Source organism: Plectropomus leopardus, chromosome 7, assembly GCF_026936395.1.
Source record: "Plectropomus leopardus strain MGB_pleo_1.0 chromosome 7, ASM2693639v1, whole genome shotgun sequence".
NCBI classification, from domain to species: domain Eukaryota; kingdom Metazoa; phylum Chordata; class Actinopteri; order Perciformes; family Serranidae; genus Plectropomus; species Plectropomus leopardus.
Window position 1 is genome coordinate 31,887,597 of NC_142182.1, and position 16,790 is coordinate 31,904,386.

Consider the following 16,790-nt stretch of genomic DNA (forward strand, 5'->3'; position numbering starts at 1 on the left):
TTTTTTCAACAGGCTATACTATAAACAGCCTCAACATGCTGTTCGATGATGGTTTTCAATATTTGGAGCAATAACTTTTTTGACCATTTTTCCCTGTGCTATAGTATGACTTTTTCGCCAAAGTAAACTTTGACCTAAAATGCTCAAAATATTCACTTTTTGGACAGTTTTTTTAACTGGCTATACTATAAACGGCCTCAACATGCTGTTCTATGATGGTTTTCAATATTTGGAGCAATAACTTTTTTGGCCATTTTTCCCTGTGTTACTGTATGGCTTTTTTTTGCCTGAATAAACTTTGGCCAAAAACGCTCAAAATATTGAGTTTTTGGACTTTTTTTCAGCTGGTAATACTGTTGACAGCCTAAACATGTCATTGTATGAGTTTTTCCAATATTTGAAGGATCAGTTTTTTGACCATTTTCCCTGTACTATAGTATGACTTTTTTTGCCTGAATACCTTTTGGCATAAAACGCTCAAAATATTGACTTTTTGGACAGTTTTTTCAACAGGCTATACTAAAAACGACCTCAACATGCTGTTCTTTGACTTTTTTCAGCATTTGGAGGGATCACTTTTTTGACCATTTTTCCCTGTGCTATAGTATGGCTTTTTTTGCCTGAATACCTTTTGGCATAAAACGCTCAAAATATTGACTTTTTGGACAGTTTTTTAACTGGCTATACTAAAAACGGCCTCAACATGCTGTTCTATGATTTTTTCAGCATTTCGAGCAATAACGTTTTTGACCATTTTTCCCTGTACTATAGTATGGCTTTTTTTTTTGCCTGAATAAACTTTGGCAAAAAACGCTCAAAATATTGACTTTTGGGACAGTTTTTTCAACAGGCTATACTATAAACAGCCTCAACATGCTGTTCTATGATGGTTTTCAATATTTGGAGCAATAACTTTTTTGGCCATTTTTTCCTGTGCTTATAGTATGACTTTTTTCGCCAAATTAAACTTTGACCTAAAATGCTCAAAATATTCACTTTTTGGACAGTTTTTTTAACTGGCTATACTATAAACGACCTCAACATGCTGTTCTATGACTTTTTTCAATATTTGGAGCAATAACTTTTTTGGCCATTTTTCCCTGTGTTACTGTATGGCTTTTTTTTGCCTGAATAAACTTTGGCCAAAAACGCTCAAAATATTGAGTTTTTGGACTTTTTTTCAGCTGGTAATACTGTTGACAGCCTAAACATGTCATTGTATGAGTTTTTCCAATATTTGAAGGGATCAGTTTTTTGACCATTTTTCCCTGTACTATAGTATGACTTTTTTTGCCTGAATACCTTTTGGCATAAAACGCTCAAAATATTGACTTTTTGGACAGTTTTTTCAACAGGCTATACTAAAAACGACCTCAACATGCTGTTCTTTGACTTTTTTCAGCATTTGGAGGGATCACTTTTTTGACCATTTTTCCTGTGCTATAGTATGGCTTTTTGCCTGAATAAACTTTGGCCAAAACGCTCAAAATATTGACTTTTGGACAGTTTTTTAACTGGCTATACTATAAACGGCCTCAACATGCTGTTCTATGATGGTTTTCAATATTTGGAGCAATAACTTTTTGGCCATTTTCCCTGTGCTATAGTATGGCTTTTTTTGCCTGAATAAACTTTGGCCAAAAACGCTCAAAATATTGACTTTTTGGACAGTTTTTTTAACTGGCTATACTATAAACGGCCTCAACATGCTGTTCTATGATGGTTTTCAGTATTTGGAGCAATAACTTTTTTGGCCATTTTTTCCTGTGCTATAGTATGACTTTTTTTTGCCTGAATAAACTTTGGCCAAAAATGCTCAAAATATTCACTTTTTGGACAGTTTTTCAACTGGTAATACTGTTGACAGCCTAAACATGTCATTCTATGAGTTTTTCCAATATTTGAAGCGATCACCTTTTTGACCATTTTTTCTGTGCTATAGTATGGCTTTTTTGCCTGAATAAACTTTGGCCAAAACGCTCAAAATATTGACTTTTTGGACAGTTTTTTAACTGGCTATACTATAAACGGCCTCAACATGCTGTTCTATGATGGTTTTCAATATCTGGAGCAATAACTTTTTTGACCATTTTTTCCTGTGCTATAGTATGGCTTTTTTGGCATAAAACGCTCAAAATATTGACTTTTTGGACAGTTTTTTCAACAGGCTATACTAAAAACGGCCTCAACATGCTGTTCTATGATTTTTTCAGCATTTCGAGCAATAACGTTTTTGACCATTTTTCCCTGTACTATAGTATGGCTTTTTTTTTTTTGCCTGAATAAACTTTGGCAAAAAACGCTCAAAATATTGACTTTTGGGACAGTTTTTTCAACAGGCTATACTATAAACAGCCTCAACATGCTGTTCGATGATGGTTTTCAATATTTGGAGCAATAACTTTTTTGACCATTTTTCCCTGTGCTATAGTATGACTTTTTCGCCAAAGTAAACTTTGACCTAAAACGCTCAAATCATTGTGCTTTTTGGACAGTTTTTTTAACTGGCTATACTATAAACGGTCTCAACATGCTGTTCTATGATGGTTTTCAATATCTGGAGCAATAACTTTTTTGACCATTTTTTCCTGTGCTATAGTATGGCTTTTTTTGGCATAAAACGCTCAAAATATTGACTTTTTGGACAGTTTTTCAACTGGTAATACTGTTGACAGCCTAAACATGTCATTGTATGAGTTTTTCCAATATTTGAAGGGATCAGTTTTTTGACCATTTTTCCCTGTGCTATAGTATGACTTTTTTTGCCTGAATACCTTTTGGCATAAAACGCTCAAAATATTGACTTTTTGGACAGTTTTTTCAACAGGCTATACTAAAAACGACCTCAACATGCTGTTCTTTGACTTTTTTCAGCATTTGGAGGGATCACTTTTTTGACCATTTTTCCCTGTGCTATAATATGGCTTTTTTTGCCTGAATAAACTTTGGCCTTAAACGCTCAAATCATTTGCTTTTTGGACAGTTCTTTCGACTCGCTATATCATGAATGGCCTCAACATCCTGTTCTATGACTTTTTTCAGCATTTGGAGGGATCACTTTTTTGACCATTTTTCACCAAACTGTATTTTTGCATAAAACCCTCAAAATATTTACTTTTTGACAGTTTTTTCAACAGGCTATACTATAAACGGCCTCAACATGCTGTTCTATGATGGTTTTCAAAAGTTTTATGACCATTTTTCCCTGTGCTATAGTATGGCTTTTTTGGCCTGAATAAACTTTGGCCTAAAACGCTCAAAATATTGACTTCTTGGACATTTTTTCAACTGGTAATACTGTTAACAGCCTAAACATGGTATTCTATGAGTTTTCCCAATATTAGGAGCGATCATTTTTTTGACCATTTTTCCCGTTTTCACCAAACTGTACTTTGGCCTAAAACACCCAAAATATTTGCATTTTGGACAGTTTTTTTCAACTGGCTATACTATAAATAACCTCAACATGCTATTCTATGACTTTTTTCAGTATTTGAAAGGCATCACTTTTTTGACCATTTTTCCCTGTGCTAGTATGGCTTTTTTTTTTGCCAGATTAAACTTTTGCCTAAAACGCTCAAAATATTTACTTTTTGGACAGTTTTTACTCCTGTTATACTACTCATGTATTACTTTAATGTATAATGTTTTAGTATGATATGCCATAAATATATCAAAAATGTAATAGTAATACATAATACGTCACAGAGTAGTTTTACATAAAAATATATATATATTATTTAAAAAATTTCCTAAACATGTCACTGCAAAATATGCCATGAAAATACAAATTGTCAAAAGATTATATGCCATAAAAGTCATCGAAAAGATGTCATATCACAGTATGGTATAAAATATTTTTAAAATGTCAGTGTCATATGCATATAGTAAAGTATAGTATAGTAAAGCATAAACATATAAAGATGGTATAGTCAAGTCATGAAAATATACAAAATAACATCCTATAGCACAACATAAAAATAGCATACACATGTCATGGTTCTTTAAGTCATAAAAATATTTCTAAAAATGCCATATAATAGTTTGTTATAAAAACATACTTATCCATTTGCTGATGGACTTTTACAAACAATAACAGATAATCCTGCATAGTATATCTTTAATGTTCCTAATGTCAATTCTATGCATTTTTAATTTATTCCTGAAAAATAATCAAACATAAAAGTACTTTTTAAGTGAAATGTAAAGAACTAAATGTGTCTTTTGCAGATATTTTCCTAAGAAAGAAGAGGTGGTCCAAGCTGGATGTTGTCAAGGGAAAAGTTAAGAGTTGTGTTGTTGGAATGTGTTTCTAAAGTATCTTACATGAAAACAATCTCACTGTCATAAGTATTTTCTGTCTATAGTAGTGAAATATTTTGTCTTGGTCATTTATAATAGCTGTGTAACACCAGGGCTTGAGAATAAAACCCTTGTTGTAACTACACAGTTTGTATCTATGCTGTATACATCTATATACTGCATGTTTTGTCCCCTTACTACACATTATGTCACTGACCAGTCTCAGTCATTCACTAGAAGTCAAACTACTTATTAAGGTTGTAATCTGTATAATGAGGCCATGAGCACAGAATAACAAGTTTACAAAGGTCCTTTCAATCCGGAAACTAAAATCTTACTGGAATGTCTGCTCCAAAAACAGATTTTCATGCCATAAAGCCCCTCTGAGCGGGATATCGTCTCAATATTCCTGTTCCCGCTCACTAACCTATTAGGTAACTGTATCAGAGCGCTCTGTATCAGGGTAAACAGGCTGTTCCTGGCAACGACCTTAATCTAAAGCCAAATCGGTGTCGAGAAATAGGTCTCTGTGTCATCTGATTGTGTTAAAATGAATTACAGTGATGAGTCAGCGTTCACAAACTTTGGTCTAAACATCACAAAGAGCCAACATCAAAGTCAAACCGATCCATTTATCTCCAATCAGATTTGTTTAAACAAGACCCATAAATCACACACAGTGCAAAGGTGGTGTTGTGAGGCTACAATGCCTCGTCTTTAATGGAGTGTTTTAAAGACCAGTACACTGAGGTTTGAACCTCAAAGCCCTACCGAAGGCTAAGAAGCAGTTATTGCACTTTCTGACACAATATTCTTCATTTTTACCTTCAACAGACCATTTTCTGAAACAAATTGTCTTTTCATAATAATAAATCTATATTATGAGGTACAACCAATATACATTGCATAATATGGCTATGTGTTGCATTCATGCAAAGTCATTTATGGCTTTTACTGTATGTATATACTCTTCATTGCAGACGTGCAAAGCTACCGTTGTGCATATTGCATTCGCTTGGATTAAAGCTTGTTTGTTTTCTGTCTATATTGTAAAACTGTCACTGTTTTTAGCTTAGAGGTTTCATAACTAAGTCATCAACAATTTTTCTGATTATGAAGTACAGGCCAGACTAACATGAAGCTTTTGCAACAGGCTGTGGCTGTTTCATTTGTGTGTTTATACAAGGCATCTAGAACAGGTAGAAGTGCAAGAGTGCATCAACAAAATTAAGGCCATGCCGAGACAAAAAGCCTCCTGTGTTTGAATAAAAAAACTGAAAAAAATGCTTCACCCACAACATGACGATTGATACATTAATTACTCACTGCCTGTTACCCATAGATAGTGACGTTTGTGAAGTGCTATTTTGAAGCCTTGAGTTCCGCATTTCAGACATCATCATCTTCGTTTTTTTGGTCCACAAGTGACCATATTTGGACTAGGGGATGGAGGAGCGAGGGAACAGTCTGACTGAGATGTAGAGAACACTATGGCAGACAGCCTGTCACTCAAAGTGTACAAAGTGTAGCATTACCAAAATGTAAAAAGGTGAGTTTACAGTCATGAAGGGGAAAGTCCTGTGACGTTGTCATTAAAGTTGAAATTAACTAAAGACCAAAGTTTTTGTGCCAGGCTGTAAACATGTTATTTCTGCTTTAAAGTTGGGCATTTTAACATCGGGGTCTATGGTGACTGAGTGAAGAGGACATTAGAGGGGCTGCAGTTTTTGGTACTCCATCTCGGCATCCTTTTTCAGTAATGGAGTTTGCCACTTTGTGTTACCTTGACTTTATGAAGAAAACTTTTTCTGAAGTTTTTCTGGCATGCCTCCACGGAAAATCCAAAAACTAAGAATACTGATGAATTGATGAATTGATGTATATGGGGATTGTGTTAAACAACAATTAAACTGTATCAAAACATCCATATACAAAGTCTCACACAGCTCGTGCAGTAAACTCCAAGTCTCATTGATCCAGTCGTGTGCTCAGTAGTTTTTAATCACATGCATTTTAACTGAAACCTTACCATTTAAAACACTTTTGCCTACAAGCAGCACGTGCCTATGAGCGCTGCTTGAGCAGGGTTATGGTGGGTTCACACTGAACACGTTGACAGCATTTTGCACATTGAGTTTACATACAAAGTCAATGCAAAGACGCAAACAGACGCAAATTCATGCCAGGCAGCGTGATGGATGTGGTGAATGCACCGCGATGGACGTGAAAATACATATTACGCATCTTCGCGCCATCACGCAATTTTTCAACTGGAGGGACAATTTTGCATGACGCTGTGTTGCGATAGCCTATCAGTGTTAAGATCTAGATGAGATTCTGATGATGTTACTGATATTCAGAAATGAAGGACGAACAATGTCGCTGTCTGTGGACACACTGAGCTGCACTCAGCGTCAGTTCTGTACAGAGACAGAACAAATACAGATCAGGCTCAGAGATCAGTGAGCAAAGCTTATAAAGTTACATGGTAAGTTTTGAAAATATGCCTGTACCTAGTGAAAGCTATTTTTGTTAAGTTGCTTGTTAAAAAAATGCTCTGAATAAAAAGTTGGTCTTGCTCTTTTACTGTGGAAAGTAAACAGCGGAGGGCGTGTAATGTGCTGCCGTGACAGTCTGATAAGTTGTCTTGGTTCACTCTGCTTCAGGACACTGAGCCTGCATGTATTTCACTAACTGAAAATGCTCCAAAATACTCCAGCGGCCGTCCACAAGCGAGTAACACAACGCAAAAAATGTTGTTGCACAGCATTAAAATGCACATGCGTGCCCAAGCAAACTACTACGCTCTTTTGTTTGAGTGAAAAGCTTGTGTTTGGGAAGTACTGTGCATACGACTGGATAACTGAAGTTTTCCCTGTTTACATTATTCATGAATAATTTTCGCCTTTCTTAGATTCTCCATTCATTGCTGAGGCACGCAAGAAAAATGTTTTCTCCCTAAATTCAAGATTAAACACACAATGAGTAATTAATATATAAATGGTCATTTTATGTGTGAAGCATTTCTTAAAATAGATGCTTGTGAGCATTATGTAAAAGTGATGAATATTATAGCTCTCACAGTAGAACTATTACATTACATAGTGTATATAAGTATGTAGTACTTGAGGTAAGAGACCAACTACACTCTCTACACTGCTTTCATGCACTGTGCTCATCTTTAAAAGACTAATGTCTGGAACGTGATACATAGTTGTCTATTTGTATTAACATGAGAGGTTGTGTTTTCTCCACCGGGGAGGTTCAGAAACAGAAACAATTCTCCTTACAGTGGAGAAATACCGGAGGCCGGCCGTATAACGGAAAAATATATTTTACATATCTGGGAACAACACTATCTTTAAAATCATGTTGTTTTTTCTTCTTTCTAGCTGTGCTGGTTTAACTTATTGCATAAAGTGGAACATTTTCTGCTTCCCTTGTTGATTGAGCTCTGCTGCAGCACTACTGCTGTAAAACCTCTGCTACAAAACTGATCCAAGACCTGTTTGTTACCACAGTTTAACCCTGACCTTACATAATTAAGGTGCTGGGATCACACCGTCCTGTTGGGGGTTTCAGTGGACTGTCAGGTCCTCTAGCCCTGGTCAGTGAGGTAGAAGCCTAACTTGGCCACAGTCATCTCTCTGCGCAGACGCATCACCTCCCAGAACATCTGCTCCGCTGGACAACGAGACAACAACAAAAGATACAACATGTCAGCTGCTTCAATAAAAACCTTGTTGGCAAATCAAGAAGCAAAAAAAACAGACTCATTCTAAGATAATTACATAATATTTCAGAAACATGTTAGAGTTAATTTACCATCGTGTCTCACCAGGCCCTGCTGGATGTAGCGGATGTAAGTAAAAAAGTTGCAAACAGCTGTGATCTAGAAAAGAAAAGTAAGGATGACATGAAGTAACAGCAGCATGTCTCATGAAGATTACTGACATTCAGTGATAGTTACCCGTGCTCGGCTGGAAGGAGAGATGTAATAGTAGCTCCCCTTGTCACCAAGTTTAATGCGATGCCTGCAGAGGCGTGACATGCCGCTTAATGCGCATTTTCTACAAACAGAAAGATCAGCTGTCAGACGGCTTTAAGACGTGAATACACACATCAGTTTATCACAGCAAACATGACTTACATCCCATCAGGTTTAAGGACGACACTTTGAATTAAGACTTTTAGGTCCAGTGTGTAGGACTTAGGGATATACTGGCAAAAACTGAATATAATAGGTATGTTTTCTTTAACATATAATCACCTGAAAATAAGAACCGTAGTTAGTTAACAGCCCTTCCGTGACAAGAGCGTCAGAAAAACATGGATTTCTCAAGGTAAAAGATACGGCTTTAAGGTGGGGTAGGGATTTACCAGAAGCCCCATGATACGATGTTATCATGATATTTTCAGATTATGACCCCAACGGAAAAAAAAGATAAAGTTTGCAGTCTGTTCATCTCACTGCATTCATTTTTATTGCAGAAAAACAAATCTAGTGGACTACAATATTGTCAAAGAAAAATATTGCAGTACTAGGCTATATTGTATCAATTTTCCCCCACCCCTAGTTTCCATCACCAGGTTTGTTTGAGGAAGAGACCTCTGGAGAAGTTTCAGCTGATTGTATTCTTCAATCCTCACTGCTAGATGCCAATAAATCCCCCTAAATCCTGCACACTTTCATAAGTGACAACAGATTCCAGGTGCAAATACATTTTAATAGAGAGACAGCAAAAAACATAAACAGTGCACAAACAGAGAGAGTTAGTCACTGGAAGAGAAAAAGGTAGGTTAACATCAATCCAAACACATGCAGAACTCATTCATTTACAGATTTGTTTTCAGATGTCTGTAAAGGCAGACTTCATTTCATGCCACAGTACTTTGTGTTAGTGAAAAGCTGAACGGGTGATTGTTCCAGAAAGGACTTACGTCTCTATCGCTGCCCTAAAGCCACTGGGGAAAAAAAGATTTTAAATCAGACAGTGATTAAAAATGTGCCCCTTGATTAAATCCCTCTTAGTTGTGCTGTGAGACAAAAAAACCCCACTAATCATCAGAGGAGAATACAAAACCAAAGAGGAGTGGAATTTCAGTGATGTCTTGGCCATTGTTTAGCAGTGAATGGTGTGAGAGAGGACAGGATGTTAGTTAATACGTAGACGTGATAACTCACTTTGGGCCACCACACTCGATAGCTGAGGCTTTAACCATTGGTAACGCTGACATGGCCACAGGCTCGATAGTCAAAGAGTTGTTTTCCACTGCGCTCTGCACCAGCTGCGACAGCTGTGGAGAACAGCAATCGATAACATCATTCAAACACAGAAATATGACAAAGGCAGCTGTGTTAATGTGAAGAAGTAGAGAGAGTCTGACCTCAGATCTTGTGAAGGAGAGGCAGGGCCCGATGTCTTCTCTGTAGATGCGACTCAAGAAGGCGGAGGAGCGCTCTACACTCGGATTCTCCTTCCACATCAAAAACTCTGCATACAGAACAGAGTCCATCTGCCAAAAAAACAGCATTTTATCTCTCTCTTTTGTTATGATGAACAGTTTTTATTGCTTTTTCTAATCACAACAAATACATACATACACTATTGGTCTTGGTTGCAAACCTTAACAATACGCCATCTTAAGCACTGAACACAAATTAAAATTCTAATAATAATGAAAAATAAATAAATAACCCAAAAAATCCAAAACATACTCTTAAGTCTATAAAGTGCAAATCTAATATATTTATTTGTCCATACATGTAGCAGTGCAATAAAGAAACAATATAAAAGATAAATCTCCCCATAAAATAAAGTCCCTATCATGAGCCTCCAAAAATATTTGCCCCTTTTTCTTGAGTATAATTCTAATCTTCCCAACTACTTATAGGACATCTTTTCAAATCCTGCTCCAAAAGCCATTTCCATCACACTCATTTATTTAACTGTCTGTTCAATGCATCAACTACATGCAGTGACACCCCTCCACCCTAAATAACCCTTTTAAATAACAAAAGCGTTCAAGTGACAAGATAAAATCACATTTTTAGAGACAGGTGAACTTCCTAAAGCTGGGCTCTGACTACAGGAGATTTTAGATCTAAAACCTGATTTTGAAATCAAGTGGCATCAAACACATAAGGAGAAACTTCACCGTTTTTCTTCTCTCTGATCTACACACATACTCTTCAAGACAAAAAAACAAAACAACTAAATTGAGGAGGGACAGAGAACGTGACTTTAAAAAGACATAAATGCAAGAACAAGTGTCCTCAGATAGTTGCAGCTCTGGGTGAACTCAGGCTGAAAGACAGAGAGTGAGGCGTAAGGATACAGTGCATTCACCTGGCTACCCGCACCTCCCTAAATCTTCAAAGTGAAGCTTCTGTACCTGCTGCACCCTCTAAGCTGCTTCAAGAGCACCAGCATCATACTTTCACAGTCAAGTGTTATGACAGACTCTTTCCCAAAACAGTCGGAGACTAATAACATTGTGGAGCTTCAAATCAACCATAAATGTGATGCACTAATTAATGCTTTAAAAAGGAATAACGATTTTTTAAAAAATCAGCATCAAGTCTTACAGCCACTTTGAAAAGAGACGCCACACATTTAGTTTGTCTTTCTGGACAATTACAGACTGATGATTTTCAGACTGAAAATATCTTTCAACCAAGAGATGCGGTGTATTATTGTCATTTTCTTCTGTGGGGCAGGAATAACGTGCTCATTGTCCCATAAAAACAATTACAGAAAGCAGATCCAACTGCCAGCAGCTACTAATGAGGCCTGTTTGAAGGGATGCTGTTACCTGTCTGCTGTCAGTGCCCAGCCCCTCCCCCCGCTCCTGCCAGTAACGGTCAAAGGACGCACTGACAGACTGGCCAGGAACCAGGCAGAGTATCAGAGAGAGGAGAGCAGGAACAGCAGGCTGAGAGAGGTGGAGACACCAGACACAGAGAGGAAGAACAAGTGGGGAAGATGTTAGTACTGAGAGAAAAGAAAAAGCAAATGAGTGACTGGAAACAGGAAGGAAGAAACTGAGAAATGCACCAAGGAGAAGAGCGGTACATGTACACACTTCATTCAGGTTACCTCTCGGTCCTCTTTGGCCGCAGGCTGAATGGAAACCGAGGAGGGCTCTGGTTTTCCAGGTGGGGATGGAAAGCCACCGCTGGCACTCTTGTTGCGGACGTGGCCCCCGACATGTTTGTGCGCTCCCCTGGTTCCTGAAGTCTGCAGCTGTGGATGCAGCTGGCGGTTTGGTGAAGAAGGTGTTGATGTCAACACCAGCGTCTTGAGCGCCGTCACCTCTGCCTGCAGAACATCAATCTGGGAGCCAGACACAGAAAAAGCACAGAGACAAAAATTGTGAAAGTGACAGAAGTCTGATGATGGTAGGAAAATCTGACATCAAATGGGCCTAAAAGAAAAACTTAGAACAGCAGCTGCCATTTTTAAGACAAATCAGTTCAATACAAAAAAAGTTCAGCAGCTATGAAGGACTTTTTTTGGGGTCAGAGGTTTGTGAACATCACTCAGGTCATGTAACGCCAGATTGATTTTCAAACTGCAGTAAAAAAAACAGAGAAAAAACTTCACACACCTTTCCCTGAGCCTCCTTCAGCTGTTTCTCCGCTGCTGCTTGTTTGACGTTCGCTTCATGCACCATCTTGTGAGCTTCCTTTTGTGATGAAGATCGAAACATTAACACAAGGTCTGATGATGATCCTTACGTGATTTTAAAAAAGAAAATCTGAAATCTCTGAAATCAAAATGTTCTTGATAATCCACTAATGGTGAATGGAAAATCTTAAAAAAAAACCCAGTAATAAATGATTTTTGGACATTTGGACAGCAAAACAAGCTGGAAACAAAACATCTAGAATATCCCAACAACACACAACAAGCTTTTGTTCATTCATCACTGAATACATGTAGGTACAAGAGTACTGAATATCACAATTTTTGGGAATTTCTATAACATACAATACTATTACATTTTTATAAAAGTACTGATGACAGTTTTCTATGACATTTTTACTAACTTTTTTTTTTAAGATTATTTTTTGGGGTTTTACTGCCTTTAATGGACAGGACAGTTTAAGAGTGAAAGGGGGAGAGAGCGAGGGGATGACATGCAGCACAGAGTCGAGGCTGGAATCGTACTCACAGCCGCTGCAGCGTGGATACAACCTCTGTATATGGGGCGCCACTCTATCCACTGAGCCACCAGGCACCTCTTAATGCCAAATTATACCATGATGTTTTTGATGCCATAAAATGACATTTTTCATGGCATTCTATACTATGATAATTGTATTTAATGCCAGACTATACTATGACATTTCTTATGGAATTCTATACTGTAGCATTTTTATGCCTTCTTTTGCACATACTATACAATAAAAATGAACGTCCTAATTATATATTTCATAGTCTAATAGATACAAACAAATTACATAGAACAAACATTCACTGGTTCCAGATTCCCAAAGTGAGGATTTGATGACATCTCAATTTAACATCATTGTAAATTGAAAATATCTGGGTTTTAAGGTTAAGACACACCAAACCAATATCAAAGAACATAGGCCGACTATTGCATCGCCTCACATTGCCTGTGTCTCAGCCAACAATGCACATGAGTACACCACAAAGACTACAGCCACATCCATCTTGCACATCAGTTCTACGCCTATGTGAGAGGAAACACAGCTTCAGATCAGCTGGCTGCAGTAGTCTGTATTCTAACTGAAAGCCCAACAGGATAGATTCAAGACTCTTATTAGCCAGTTAGCACATAAACAACACAGCCAGATGTGTTAAAAAAAACAAAAGAAATTCACCCTGCGCCAGCAAACAATGACACAAACACTTATGAACCATTTCTGATGAAGAGCTAAATGGCTGGAAATTATCTTTCCTGATAAAACAAGTTTGTTTTGATCTCATGCCCTCTTTAATTTAACCCTTTGTTTGCTTTCCTTGTCTCTGTCCTCTTCTCATGCACTGAGCTGAACTGCCCATCAGAGTGATTTCATTCATTGATTGACCGCCATCTCCAACGTCAATTCAACATAATGAATCGGCCAAAAGAAAGCCTGTCAGTGACCGACTAGTGCTAACAGTGCAGGACACCCCATCCCCAAAACTAGTGCACTCACCAACAGTCTGACTTCGACAAATGGCCCGACCATCAGCTTGGTGTGTCAGGGCCCTTTCACTGTTAGACAAAACTAGACATCTAGGAACCCACGATGACTACTTTTTACTATTTTCTGATGTTTGACATATATACATTAGTTAGGACCAGAAAAACAAGTATGAGCTTCATGACGCCAAAACTCACCGTACAGCGGATGGGGTGCACAAATTCTCTGTGAGTTCATCACTCAAGCAACCTCTTTCACATTACACAGTCATTTGACCTGATTTTATCCACTGATAATATCATAAAATGCTGATATGTGCAAACTGTTCTAACTGAAGGGGTTTATTCTAGTGAACTCTCATACCAAATTATGTTGTTTCTCTATAGTGGAAAGCTCCAATATTACGCATCACATACCTTCCCCCATCAAGGGGGCCTACCTGTCAAAATGACGGTCAGCAGAGAGCAATGATTACAGCTTACCTCAAACAGGCTGGCAGTGAGCTCCTCCAGCTCCTGCTCCAGCTGATTCCTGACCTGCGACAGACGCTCACACTCTTTGTCCTTTAGTTTCAGTTCCTAAAGTGTTAATGAAAAAAAGGTCACAACCACATTCAACAGGGAAGGACATTGGCATTGTCAGCTTTTTTTCAGGTCACACAATGCTTTGTGTGCGTTAGCATAAAGTAGGTTACAACACCCTCTTTGCAGCATCCAGCTGTTCCCTGAGGATCTCCGAGCCCTTTTCTCGAATTTCTTTTTCTCGGATCTCCAGCGAGGAGCTACGAAGCCGGGAGAGGTCGCCATGGTCCTTGCCCGAGGTGGGCCCGTCTTGGCCTCCTCCCTCCACTCTGGAGTTTGGCTCTGGATCCAGATCTACCAACCTTCACAAGCAAAAATATAATCAGTATTGTTAGTGAGAGGACACAGAGATTTCATGTTCACTTCTGAAACTGGGTTGTTATGAAGACAGTTTAGCCTACGATAACTGTCATACCAAACATTAAATTTCATCATCATCATCATCAACAACAACATTTTGATGAAGGACTTAACTACGTTTTTAGCTTGGCTTTTAATTAAACTTTAACTATTTATTTATTGACATTTTTATATAGTATAATTTGTGCTGTTATCCTTTCATTTACCTTTTATCTACTATTAGTATTTTATTTATTTATTTATTTAATTATTGTTAACATCGTATTTATTTATTTGTATCTTTTTATCTATAGATTTATATTTATTTATTTGTATCTTTTTATCTATAGGTTTATCGTGCATTTGCAACTATTATTTAGTTCTTTAATTAGTTACAAAGTCTTGCTTTTTTTTACCTATGTGCTTATGAAAAGTGCTATACAAATAAAGTCTGATTGATTGATTTATTGATTGATTGATATGGATGGAATAATGATAATGATCATACAACATCCAGTACATTCAGCTGTTCATTTAGGTACACCTAGCTAAAATGTATCAATCCTACCAATATTAAGATTATATCCAGTTTTTGAGAGGCTGCAGTTTTGTGTTCCACAAGTGGTCCTAATATTTCATCTAACCCATTTATAGCCAATGTTTTAAAAAAAAAAACTGATATCTGCCATAAGATAATATCGGCAAGTGCATCAGCCAACATAATTAATTGATCATAGTATTCATTGCAGGGCCGTTGAGACTGTATGAGAGTCAGAATAATGTTTATTGCCATGTAGGTTTTTACTTACAAGGAATTCGCCTTGATATTTGATGCCACTGCAACTAATGATTATTTTGCTGTTGTTAATCTGTTGATTATTGTCTCAATTACTTCATGAGTTGTCTGGTTTATAGAATGTCAGAAAATGTCATGAAAATAAAATAAAATTAAAAAATCAAAGACAAAAAAAACTAATCAGTGTTTGAGTCCAAGATTATGTCTTCAAATACCAAAGATAATCAGTTTACTGCCACAGAGGAGCAAAGACACCAGAAAATATCTACATTTAACAGGCTGAAATCAGAGAATTGGAACTTTTTTCTTTGAAAATAACTCAGACTGATTGATAATCAAATTGGCTGACCATTAACTTAATAGCTGAAAACCTATCAATTGATCATTGCAGTTCTGATGTTTGATACATACAATAAACATATCAAGAAGGAATAGAAATAAAGGCAACGTACTGCAAACATCAAAAACATAAGTAGTGAATAGAAAAATTGCAATATGAACAACAATACTACAAAAATACTATAACAAATATGTACTATGTAATACAACTGCAGAATGTGCAAAGAATATTGCTCAGGACTTTTGCAAAAGTTTATTACAAGTTTGCATTAGTTTTAGCTGGCTCTGCCTAATAAACTGTCAACTGAGTGTAAATTATTTACTATAAATCTAGCATTAGGATGCAAAATATGTTAAATACAATATTTTAAATGTTTAAAACATTACGCTATACCAAACAACATTTAAAACTTGGCCTCTCAAGACCTGAATCGTAATCTCAAACTAATATTAATGTTGGTAGGGCCTGTTAGTCTATTTGGGTGTCTTTAAATACACAAAAGTTTATCAGTATTTTTTTTAAGGATCATATTTGTTTTACCAATTTAACCCAGTCCCACATGAGAGTGATGACTTGTGGCTTGATGCTCATCATTAGGATCACTTGATAGTTATTAATTTGTGAATGAATAATCGAAATGGTTTGATTTGTAAAGGACAGGGTATAATATTCACCGTAAATGTGACAATGAAATGTTTCTTTAACCAGAGTTATCTTAAAATCTTATTTACAGGTGCAGCCCCTTGACAGTTACCATTAAAATGTTTCCCACCTCAAGTTTCAAACCATATTTGCTTATCGTTAGTTTAGACAGCAGAACTGTGTCTGACAACATCAAAATAACCACTTTCACAGCTCTAATGATGAATCATTCCTCACCAAGTTTCACTGAGCTAAAAGTTTGGTGAGTGAAATCACCAGAGTTAATTAACTACTGACCTCCGAGGGACCCCGGACCACATGTTTCAACCCCCTGCTACTGCATTAGCATCCCAGCATTCATTGAAAACTAAACGTGTCATTTTCATACAGAGTACACGCTCAAAGCTTGCGTTACACACCAACATTACCAGCACTTTCAGCAAGCTAACTGTTAGCTTACACCTACAACTTCTTAATACGGAGGTTTCCCCTCAGTGTCCGCCCTTACCCTGTCAGCGTCCAGGACAGCAGATATAATCCTCCACCCTGTCTGTGTATCCGTCAACTCTTCCCCTCCAGTGCCCTTCAGTTTTTGATAAATGAGTAGATGTTGTAGTGAGCTAACGTTAG

The 16,790-nt window shown here is 37.2% G+C and overlaps 2 protein-coding genes across 8 annotated transcripts in view; one reads left to right on the plus strand and one right to left on the minus strand.

Moving 5' to 3' along the window:
• The window catches only part of epx (eosinophil peroxidase), a 37,925-nt gene extending 33,069 nt beyond the window's left edge, over positions 1-4,856 (plus strand). The window contains exon 17 of the mRNA XM_042496009.2: positions 4,231-4,856. Within this exon, the coding sequence (XP_042351943.2) occupies positions 4,231-4,288 (58 nt within the window). The 3' untranslated portion in view covers positions 4,289-4,856. The remainder of the gene's footprint in view (positions 1-4,230) is intronic.
• Positions 1-16,790, minus strand: part of rab3il1 (RAB3A interacting protein (rabin3)-like 1) — a 42,217-nt gene that overhangs the window by 21,411 nt on the left and 4,016 nt on the right. For 3 of the 7 annotated variants that reach the window (XM_088080511.1, XM_088080510.1, XM_088080509.1), the window contains 11 exons: positions 14,162-14,345; positions 13,945-14,040; positions 11,914-11,991; positions 11,403-11,639; positions 11,119-11,238; positions 9,691-9,819; positions 9,488-9,600; positions 9,244-9,267; positions 8,273-8,372; positions 8,128-8,194; positions 4,991-7,986 (listed from right to left, as the gene is read on the minus strand). In XM_088080511.1, coding sequence (XP_087936637.1) covers positions 7,901-7,986; positions 8,128-8,194; positions 8,273-8,372; positions 9,244-9,267; positions 9,488-9,600; positions 9,691-9,819; positions 11,119-11,238; positions 11,403-11,639; positions 11,914-11,991; positions 13,945-14,040; positions 14,162-14,345 — 1,234 coding nt within the window. In that variant the 3' untranslated portion in view covers positions 4,991-7,900. Of the gene's footprint in view, positions 1-4,990; positions 7,987-8,127; positions 8,195-8,272; positions 8,373-9,243; positions 9,268-9,487; positions 9,601-9,690; positions 9,820-11,118; positions 11,239-11,402; positions 11,640-11,913; positions 11,992-13,944; positions 14,041-14,161; positions 14,346-16,790 lie in introns of those variants that run through there. The other 4 variants (XR_015777086.1, XM_088080512.1, XM_042496008.2 and 1 more) reach the window with 4 other exon arrangements.